The 11223-nt window shown below is 38.0% G+C and overlaps 2 protein-coding genes across 2 annotated transcripts in view; both read right to left on the reverse strand.

Moving 5' to 3' along the window:
• Window positions 1563-2937, reverse strand: LOC104779570 (putative F-box protein PP2-B2). The gene is made up of 3 exons (XM_010503935.2): window positions 2576-2937; window positions 2232-2353; window positions 1563-2141 (listed from the first exon to the last, which is right to left on the reverse strand). Exons 1-3 carry the CDS (start codon window positions 2873-2875, stop codon window positions 1721-1723), a joined length of 843 nt encoding a protein of 280 aa, XP_010502237.1. The 5' UTR covers window positions 2876-2937; the 3' UTR covers window positions 1563-1720.
• The window catches only part of LOC104783465 (putative F-box protein PP2-B6), a 14201-nt gene continuing 6498 nt past the window's right edge, over window positions 3521-11223 (reverse strand). The window contains exons 2-5 of the mRNA XM_010508619.2: window positions 10868-10928; window positions 5024-5152; window positions 4409-4527; window positions 3521-4095 (exon numbers count right to left, since the gene is read on the reverse strand). Of these exons, the coding sequence (XP_010506921.1) occupies window positions 3666-4095; window positions 4409-4527; window positions 5024-5152; window positions 10868-10928 (739 nt within the window). The 3' untranslated portion in view covers window positions 3521-3665. The remainder of the gene's footprint in view (window positions 4096-4408; window positions 4528-5023; window positions 5153-10867; window positions 10929-11223) is intronic.

Raw genomic sequence — 11223 nt, forward strand, 5'->3', positions numbered from 1 at the left:
TTTCCGCTGTTGATTGTGATTGTGATTAGGTAGCTAGTGGGTATGAGACCACTAGTTGTAATTTATTTATTATTTTTTATTATTTTTTATATATTATTTATTTATTTTAAAAAGAAAAAAACTGGTGGGATCGAGATTTATCAAATTTGTTTTGTTTTTTTTTGTCATAGTGACGAGAGACTTGGGTGTAACTTGTAGGGTTCACTTGGTTATTCAATAAAGTATTTTCAGAATACTTACAACCTACTTTATTAATTCAACTGATTGAATGTCAATTCACTTATTAATCTGCCTATAACTAACTAACCTGGTAATTCGTGTTTGGGGTTTAGGTCATACTTCCATCTCTTTCATATTGTTAGTTGCTATCAGTGTCAACCTGTATAATACAAAACCCCGTATCAACTTAGTTTTTTGTTAGGTGAATGTAAACTTTATGCGTTACTCTGCCATAAAGTTGCTAAGGTGAAATAGCTTTTCAAGAAGTCGTTTCTTATAATACAACTAACCTTATAATGGGTCGATATCTAATCTCTTTGCACAAAAAAAATAAAATCAATTAGATTCCTAAAATGTCTATACCAATTGGTTTATAATTTCCTAAACCAATTTATATATTTAGAAACTTAATACACTTAATAACATATGCCAAAAATATGTATACAATATTTTTTCTTTTAAAAACTCTAATATTCAATAATAACTATAATTTGATATGAACAATTAAAATCTTTAATAGTTACTAAGATGGTGATAAAAATGTAAAAATAATTATTTCACGGATTAAATCTAATAAATTGTAGTATTTATAATATAATTTATCCCGCTGTATAATGTATAATAACTTTATTGATATAATTTTTTCACGGATTAAATCTAAAAAATATTAAACTTACGGGTTAAATTTAAAAATACTAAAATTTTTAAAATATATTAATGTAAAAATAGTTTTTCACGGGTTAAATCTAAAAAACACTAAAAAAAAATTTTATAGCCATAAAAAAAATCAATATGGTCATAATGTAATATTACTATAAATAAAACTAAATAGTTGTTCCGTCATGTCAGTAGTATATAGCTGGTCAAATTTTAAAATTAACAATTAAAATACAATTATACAATTTTAAACACTAAATAAAAGAAATAAAACAAATATAATTTTTAAAAATTTAATTTTTTTGTTATAAAAATATTGTCTCGCGATATACAGTAGATTAAAATCTAGTATTTTATTATTATAGTAACATAATAAAATATGACGATTCCAACTTATATTATTTTTTTCATGGATTTGTTTCTGCTAGTGAGATGGTTCATAGGAAGAGTGGTTTAATATTGGTTTCTTATAGGTAAATAAGAAACAAAAATTTAATATTTAATATGAGTTGTAAGAACGAGATGTTTCAAGAGGGCGCATATTTTATTATTATAGTAGCATAATAAAATATGACGATCCCAACTTATATTAAATTTTTGTTTCTTATTTTACCTATAAGAAACCAATATTTAACTATTCAAAGTCAATAATCCAAGTATGTGTAGAAAAGAAAGCAAAACACAAGTTATTTACTGAAATTTGTTCACGTGAGAATGATGAGCGTTAGAAACAGTACAATCCAAAAACCTTAAAAGATCGAGTTACTGTTAAAACATGTACAACAAAAAAAATTCACTTAAAGCAAATAAACATAAACCGGAATCATCAAAACCAGATAGTACTTTACGGGCTTTTGGCAGGGCGGAATTCGAATCCTTGAATGATCAAACCACGTTTCCAATGTGGAGACTTATTCTCAAGAACAGTTGCCGAAATTTCATCACAACTTGCTTCGTTGAAGAATTCACCAAGCTCAGCTTCCATCCATCCATCCTCCCTCTTGTCTGGTTTCATTACATCTTTCCTTTCTCTTTCTTTCCTTCGATCCGAAGGCCCAACAAAGTATATGAATCTTTGAGAAGATTCTTGTCCCACCAATCCAACTTCAACTTCTACCGGCACATCCCCCAATCCAGGACATCCATTCTTTGTCTTGAAAACAATGTAAACCGAGTAACGTGTCCTAGGAGATAAGTAACGAGTACTTATCCTGCCACGGACCTCAAACCAACATACATTGAGGAGCTCTGGTACTTCTTCAAACCTGCGAGCGAGAGCAACATTTTTTGACATCTTCATGATCATCATCAGATTGAACGATTACAATCGAAATTAATGGGAAAAATGGAGTTACCTAGCTTCAGGAATCGAAATCCATTGCCAAAAATACTGAGGACTACTAACCCATGTGATCCACATCTCCTTTGGCGATAACATAATACACTTTTTCCCACTCGTTTTCTCTAACCAAATGCTCTTTGATTTTCAGAAAAAGGAAAAATAATAATAATAATAATAATTTCAGAAATAAGAACCAGAAATATTAAATGGATGCATGAACTAAAACGTCACAATCTTAATGATATGGAGCACCGACAATTTTATTTTTATTTAATTTTAAAATAATTTAGTTCACAGTTTAATTTTATTTTTGAGTAATTTGTAATAGTAAAAATTAATTTCTTAAATAAACTTAACCTTTTTGCCATCTTCGATTAGAAGAGGATCGTCGCAGAGAGTGAAGTAGAGTTCCTTCTTTGACAAGGAAGCTTGCGATTGAGGAACCAGAGATGAATATTCCGGGGGAAGAAACTTCTCCCATACACTATCGGAATGAACCGCCGATTCAAAAGTTTTCGAAACCGAAGCGGCGACACACGCGTCATGTGGACTAGTAAAAGTGATTATGTGTGAGATGCAATCCTCCGCCAACTCATTGAAAGATGTTGGCCCGTGAACGTTCTCTCCTCCCTCTTCGTCGCTAGATTCACTGCCCATCGGTGCGTTTGTCAAATCGTATATGCTTTTGGAGACTTTAGGCTCGTGAGTTTTTTTTTTCTTTTTTCTTTAGCGAGTATACTTAATAAGCTTGTGAATTACGAGTTTATGATAAGAAACAGAAACATGCTGTCCTGCAAAGCGTCCACGTGCCGTTGTGCGTCCATATTTACGTTGCATTGTTTTTAGACAATCGAGTAGTTCACGCTATATTATATATTTTTATATTTCTACATTTACAATGAATATGATACATTGATACATATAACATATATATAATAAACTTGGTTGCAATCCAAACCATATTGTAAGCTATCAAAACCATAATTAAAACATATAAAACCCACACCCTTTTTGAAAAAAAAAAAAAAGAAGAACATATAAGGTCCACAAAAAGCGTTGTATAAAGGATCCACTTTGACATTCATGCATATACTTTCCTTATTCGGACGTATCTAAGAAAGTTACGTGAGACATTTTAACTCATTCAGAAGCCTGTCACAGTGTTCCCTCATCACCCACAAGATTATGCAGATCCTCTCCTCACACAATAACTGATCCATAAAATAGATGTCTAACTTGTTGATTTTTAACATAAACGTCTTACTCTCCTAATTAATTATCTCCAATACAATTTCACTTTATTCAACTTCACAAACATTACAATCCACACTTTAAATCATGTAAATATAGTCTCTCATTTGTTTGGTCTCTTTCAAAGGTATTAACCCAAAAACATAACAGGCAATATCATCAAATCATTCTTCCACTTCAGGACACCGATATCAATTCAACGATTATTCTTTGGCCGGAATTCAATTCCTTGAATTATCACACCACACTTCCAATTGGGGGAAGTAATGTCTACAATACTCACTTCAATTTCATCAAAACCCGATAATCCTCCTTCATTGAAGAAATCTCCAATCTCTGCCTCCATCCACCCATCTTTCCTCCTTTCTGATTTCATTAGCTCCCTCCTTGGCCACTCTTTGATTATATTCGTAGACTCATCAAAACATATGAAATTTTTTGGTTTTTCTTGTCCTTTAAAACCAACTCCAACTTGTATGGGCAAATCCCGTAAGCCATGACGTCGATACCTTAGCTTGTACACAACGTAAGCTGAGTAATTTGTTCCCGGAGAAAGGATTTTAGTATTCATCCCACCACCCATCTCGAAAGCACATACATTAAGAAGCTCCGATATTTCTTGAAACCTGTATATAGGTTTGTTTCCAATCATATATGTATTAGATGGATAGTCCATTTTATGTTTTATCAATTCAGAAACATAACTACAAATTTATAAATAGTAATTTCATTGTTGTTACATTCAATCGAGATATTTACTTGTGAGATTGTAAGAGCTTAAAATGACAACAACCAAAACAAAAGGCACTATGTAATAACACCACTGTGCTTTCGCATTCCCAAACTATATTAGTATCATTAATGGAGTAAATGCAATGTTACTAACTGAAGTAATTAAAATGAATCATTACAATCAAATTTAAGGAAACAAGGAGTTACCTAGATTCACGAATTGAAATCCATTGCCAATACTCAGGACTTTTCCCCCAAGTGATCCACAGTTCCCTCGCAGCTAGCATCACACACTTCTTCCCACTCGCTTTTTCTAACCAAAAGCTCTTTAATTTTTGGAATTATACATGAATTAGAACTGAATTCCACATTACAAAAAAAGAAAATAAAAAATGAAATCTAAAATATTATATTTTTGATTTACTATGGACTTCCAACTCAAAAGTAATTGATAATAAATGGATTGGTCTAATTTTTATATATTCTTTGATAATTTCTCCAACTACCATGTAGGACTTTCTTTCATTAAATTAAATAATTTTTTCTATTTTATAGTAATTATGTATATTTTTTTTTTAGGTTTATTTCACAAGAGTAAACATTTTAATATGTCTACTATACTACTATTTACCCATGGATTCTTTAAAACAAATATGTGGATTTTAATTCAAATCACATGAATCAAATTCTTGTTGCCATTATTTTCTATTAAAAGTTGACAATTTCTCTATTCATAAGTAGCAATTCGAAGGCGAGAGACACTATATACATGATATTATCATCCTCAAATCATATAAAGTAGCTACGGATGTATAAATATACCTTTTTGCCATCTTCAATAAGAAAATGATCGCAAAGACCGAAATAGAGCTCTTTCTTCGATGAGAAAACTCGCGATGGAGGAGGAACCAAAGATTCATAATCCGCCGGAAGAAACTTCTCCCATACACTCTCGGATCAGAGTAGTGCTAGAGTTTTTAGGATGAGATACACTAGGTGGAGGATCTTAGAATGTAAAGTGTTTAAGCTTTGATTTGTATGATTCCCTTTTGGACTAGTGTTAGAATTATTAGTTTTTCTCTGATCGATTGGAACTAAGTCTTAGACATTTCCGCACTCAAAAGGTGTTCGATGAAATGTCTGACCAACTAGTGCCAGAGACTTATATTCCTAACCTAAGAGATTAGTTGCCTAGGATGTTTGTTGACGTGAATGAACTTGTTTGTCATGCCATGCTTGATCATGTTTCTCTAGCGAGAGCTAGGTTTTGAAGTGGTTGAGTCTGAGTAGCTTCTGTCAAGAGATTAGATTAGCTAAGTCGTGATGTTCATTGTCTATGGATAGTTTGCTTGTGGCGCGTTAAACACTCTGTAGACTAGGAGACTCCACCGACATCAATTACTCCCATCCTTAGGACTTCTTTCTTTCTGATATTTATTACCTTCCTGAGACTATTTCGATTCGTGTTGTTTAGTTCATGCGTAGACTCGTTTCTGTTTTCATTCATTTTCGCTTCTTGTCATACATTCTCGTTTCTAGTTCTAGAACATTTCCGTTTTGCATTCTGATCATTCTAGGATTGTTAGATAAAAACACTCTCTTTGAATTGGCTTGACTTGTGATACCTTGATTGCATCTTGAGTGATAGTAAAGTTTCCCAACTGGATTGACACCTTAAGTATTACAACTGCATAAGGTTAATTGAACATGCTAGGACATACAAAAATCCTAGTATCAATTTGGCGTCGTTTCCATTTGGGATTCGTTTTGCTACATTTAAGATTTCAAGTTTTGCAAGATTAAGTTCTGTTACACTTATCACTCTGAGTACTGACTTGTTTTGGTTGTCTGTTTGTTTGTTTTGCATCTCAGGAACCTGTTGATTGCGACCTTGCATGCACACCAGATCAAGAGGGCATCATAATCTCCTTCCTGCTATCGACGACATCAATCGATTACAAAGACCACGACAAGTTCGTCAACTCACTGATGATCCCGCACCAATCACTATGGAACAACCGAATGGACCAAATCCGGGACCGCGAAACATTGGTGCTGGGGATGCACCGAACACTCATACTCAGCGTGTGGAATCGTCCCTCCCGCCGTGCAGAACAACAATTTCGAAATCAAGAGTGATCTCATCTCCATGATCCAAGGAAACAAGTTTCACGGGTTGCCTATGGAGGATCCACTCGACCACTTGGACGAGTTCCACCGTCTGTGCAGTCTCACCAAGATCAGCGGCGTGAGTGAGGATGGTTACAAGTTGCGCCTCTTCCCATTCTCCCTGGGAGACAAAGCTCATCAATGGGAGAAAAACCTTCCCAAGGGATCAATCACCACCTAGGATGGTTGCAAGAAAGCATTTTTGGCCAAGTTCTTCTCCTAACTCCAGAACAGCACGTCTCAGGAATGAGATTTCTAGCTTTACTCAGAAAAGCTCTGAATCATTCTGTGAAGCCTGGGAGCGTTTCAAGGGTTACCACAACCAGTGTCCACACCATGGTTTCAGCAACGAGTCACTGCTAAGCACTCTATACCGTGGTGTACTTCCAAAAATTCGCATGCTACTTGACACTGCTTCTAACGGTAATTTCCTTAGCAAAGACGTTGATGAAGGATGGGAACTGGTTGAGAATCTCGCCCAGTCTGATGGCAACTACAATGAAGACTATGACCGCACAGTTCGCGGCGAAGCTGGGTTTGAGGAGAAGTACAAGAGGGACCTTAAGAATGTCAATGACAAGCTTGACCGCCTCTTGCTAAGTCAGCAGCAGCATGTCCATTTCGTAGCTGAGGATGACCCTTTCCAAGTTCAAGATGGGGAGGGTGAGCAGTCTGAGGAGATCAACTATGTCCAGAATCAGGGTGGTTACAACAAGGGCTACAACCCCTATAAGACGAACCCCAATTTGTCTTACCGGAGCACCAATGTTGCAAATCCACAGGATCAGGTGTACCCTCCTCAGCAGCACTAACAAGGTCAGCAAAAATCTTTTGTGCCTTACAATCAGGGATTCATACCCAAACAACAAATCCAGCAAGGTTACCAAGCTCCCTCAGGACCACCTCCAGGATTCCACCCTCAACCAGTTCAACCTGATCAAGAAATGAAGCAAATGATGCAACAACTTCTTCAGGGTTAAGGTAGCGGATCTATGGATATTGCTAAGAAGTTTGCTGACCTTAGACATAGGATGAAATGTTCATACAATGATCTGAATGTCAAATTTGAAGCTCTGAATTCGAAGATAAGATATATGGAAGGCCAATCCGCTTCTAGTTCTGCACCAAAGCCTGGCCAATTCCCAGGGAAGGCTGTTCAAAACCCCAAGAAGTTTGCAAACGCAATTACGCTGAGAAGTGAGAAAACATTGCCTCCCAGGCAAGGAGTTCTAGTCGTCACTGAGGACAGTGAGGGATTAGATGGAGAGGATTTTGTTCAAGATGAAGCTCAGATCAAGGAACCTATTGTTTTTGATGACAAACCTGCGAGGTTCATACCTCCACCATACAAGCCTCCTCTACCATTCACAGTGAGGTTCAAGAAGCAGCTTACTGAGAAGTACAAAGCATTGTTCGAAAAACAAGTCAAGGAGATTGAGTTGAAGATGCCATTGATGGATGCATTCGCACTTGTTTCTCACTACCAGAAATTCTTCAAGGACTTAGTGATGGAGAGATCAAAAGAAGTTCAAGGCATGGTGGTACTAAGTCTTGAGTGCAATGCAATCATCCAGAAGAAGATTGTACCCAAGAAGCTCAAAGATCCTGGATATTTCATTCTACCTTGCTCCCTTGGACCTATGTCTTATGACAGGTGCCTATGTGATCTTGGCGCTTCAGTTAATCTGATGCCACTCTCTATTGCTACGAGGTTGGATTTTACAAGGTTCAAGGGTTGCGACATCTCTCTCATCCTTGCAGACAGATCAGTGAGACTTCCAAATAGTATTTTAGAAGACTTACCCGTCAGGATAAGAGACGTGGAAGTGCCAACCGACTTTTTGGTCCTGGAGATGGATGAAGAACCAAAAGATCCGCTGATCTTAGGAAGACCGTTCCTAGCGAATGTTGGAGCCATCATTGATGTCAGAAATGGCAAGATTGATCTTAATCTGGGCGACGACTTCATCATGAAGTTTGACATCAAGGATACTTTGAAGAAGCCGACAATAGGAGGACAAATCATCTACATTGAAGAGATGGATAAGTTGGCTGATGAGTTGTTGGAGGAACTAGCTGAAGAGGACCATCTCAAAACTGCTCTAACCAAGGATGGAGAAGAAGGATTCCTGCATGAGGAGACCACTTGTTACAAAAATCTGCTAGTCTCCCACAGAGAAGCAGCTGGACCAGAGGAGTTCGAGCAGCTATCTGACGCAGAGGAGGCACGTGCAGTTGAGACAGAGACTTCAGGACATGAGATCTCCCACTCGACCGACGTCAAGACCCAACTCGAGACACCGACGTCCCGCTCGATCGAGTCGCACCCCTCCCACTCGACCGTGATCATTCCAGACTCCCATGTTGACGACTGGTCGGAACTGAAAGCTCCAAAGGTAGAACTCAAAACTCTCCCCTCCGGACTCAGGTACGTTTTTCTGGGAACCAATTCTACTTATCCTGTCATAGTGAATGCTAGGTTGAGTGATGATGAATTGAGGTTGCTAGTAACTGAGCTCAAGAAGTATAGAAAGACTATAGGGTATTCATTAGATGATATCAAGGGTATTTCGCGTAGCCTTTGCATGAGGAATTGAGGTTGACAAGGCAAAGATTGAGGTCATGGTTTAGCTTCAACCGCCTAAGACAGTGAAGGACATCAAAAGTTTTCTAGGACATGCTGGGTTTTACAGGAGATTCATCAAAGACTTCTCAAAAATTGCAAGAACATTGACAAGGTTGCTGTGCAAGGAGGTTGAGTTCGAATTTGATGCAGCATGTTTGAAAGCTTTTAGCAAGATCAAAGAGGCCTTGGTTTCGGCACCCATAGTTCAAGCTCCAAATTGGAATCATCCGTTTGAGATTATGTGTGACGCTTCAGACTTCGCAGTTAGAGCAATTCTGGGACAGTGTATTGACAAGAAGCTTCATGTCATCGACTACGCGATCCGCACCTTGGACGAGACTCAAGGAAGATATGCTACCACAGAGAAGGAACTCCTAGCAGTTGTGTTTGCATTCGAAAAATTCAGGAGTTACCTTGTGGGTTCGAAGGTCATAGTGCATACCGACCATGCTGCTCTGAGACACATCTATTCGAAGAAGGATACCAAGTCGAGACTGTTGAGATGGATTCTGCTACTTCAGGAGTTCGACATGGAGATTGTTGACAAGAAAGGCATAGAAAATGGAGTTGCAGACCACCTGTCAAGAATGAGGATTGAAGATGTTGTTCCCATAGATGATTCAATGCCTGAGGAACAACTACTGGTCGCCCAGGTTTGTGAGCAGATGCATGACACAGAGCTTGACAACCTCAGAATCAGATGCATGGCGATCACTTCTGAGACTGCACCATGGTATGCAGATGTCGTGAATTACAAAGTCTGTGGAGAAGTTCCTGATGACATGGATCCTTACAGGAAGAAGAAGCTTTTCAGAGAGGTCAACCACTACTTCTGGGATGAACCCTATCTGTACAAGAGGGGTTCTGACGGTCTGTTCAGAAGATGCATAGCAGAAGGGGAAGTGCAGGGAGTGCTTGAACACTGTCATGGCTCCACCTATGGAGGTCACTTCGCCACATTCAAGACAGCCCAAAAGGTTCTTCAAGCAGGTCTCTGGTGGCCAACCTTGTTCAAAGATGCTCACAGCTTCATCACCAAGTGTGACGCTTGTCAGAGGATGGGCAACATCACAAGGAGGAACGAGATGCCCCAGAATTCGATCTTGGAAGTGGAGATATTTGATGTTTGGGGTATAGACTTCATGGGACCTTTCAACCCTCCATCAAATGGTAATGTCTATATTTTGGTGGCAGTTGATTATGTATCTAAGTGGGTTGAAGCCATTGTCAGTCCTACCAATGATCACAAGGTTGTTCTGAAGCTGTTCAAAAGTATAATTTTTCCAAGGTATGGGATACCCAGAGCGGTGATCAGTGATGGTGGAACTCACTTCATCAACAAGGTGTTTGAGAGTATGCTGAGAAAGTATGGGGTCAAGCACAAGGTGTCTACTGCGTATCACCCTCAGACCAGCGGACATGTTGAATTCTCGAATAAGCAGATCAAGGGTATCCTAGCAAGGATTGTTGGAGTTTCAAAGAAAGATTGGTCTTTCAAGTTGGATGAGACTCTCTGGGCGTACAGAACAGCATTCAAGACGCCAATAGGCAGAACACCATTTCAGCTGGTATATGGTAAAGCATGTCATCTCCCTGTAGAGGTTGAGTACAAGGCGCTTTGGGCTATCAAGTTGCTGAACTTAGATATTGATACAGCTCAAGCTAAGAGGACTCTTGATCTACATGAGTTGGACGAAATCAGACTTGATGCCTATGACAGCTCAAAGATCTATAAAGAAAGAACCAAGAATTTTCATGATAAGAAAATTGTTGTCAAGGAGCTCAAGGCTGGAGATCAGGTTTTGCTTTTCAACTCCAAACTTAAGTTATTTCCTGGAAAGCTTAAGTCTAGGTGGTCTGGACCTTTTGACGTCAAGGAAGTTCTGCCATACGGAGCCATAACTCTTCTGAACAAGGATGGCAGCGAGTTCACTGTAAATGGTCAGAGAGTCAAGAAATATTTAGCTGATAAAGTCCGTCCAGAGGGGTCTTCTGTGCTCCTCTATGAACTCTCAAAAGCCTAAAAAACTGAAAAGTCAAGCTAGGGACTTTAAACAAGCTCACTTGGGAGGAAGTCCCAAAGCTATCACTGTAAATATTTTTTAGGATCCTTGTGTTTTTAATTTTTATTTTTTGTTTTCTTGTTTTCAGAAATCTACAGAAAGGAGTATAAGCAACACAGATAGGAAATACATTGAAAAGAAAGGTAGAAAGAAAAGTGAAGTGA

Source organism: Camelina sativa, chromosome 4, assembly GCF_000633955.1.
Source record: "Camelina sativa cultivar DH55 chromosome 4, Cs, whole genome shotgun sequence".
Classification (NCBI taxonomy): domain Eukaryota; kingdom Viridiplantae; phylum Streptophyta; class Magnoliopsida; order Brassicales; family Brassicaceae; genus Camelina; species Camelina sativa.

What these genes read in the sequence shown, in the direction of transcription:
- LOC104779570 (XM_010503935.2), bottom strand. Translation starts at nt 2,875, where the DNA reads ATGGGCAGTGAATCTAGCGACGAAGAGGGAGGAGAGAACGTTCACGGG. An exon ending in TAATCGAAGATGGCAAAAAG is followed by an intron (nt 2,354 to 2,575) that starts GTTAAGTTTATT and finishes TGAAAATCAAAG; the next exon opens with AGCATTTGGTTAGAGAAAAC. An exon ending in ATTTCGATTCCTGAAGCTAG is followed by an intron (nt 2,142 to 2,231) that starts GTAACTCCATTT and finishes TCTCGCTCGCAG; the next exon opens with GTTTGAAGAAGTACCAGAGC.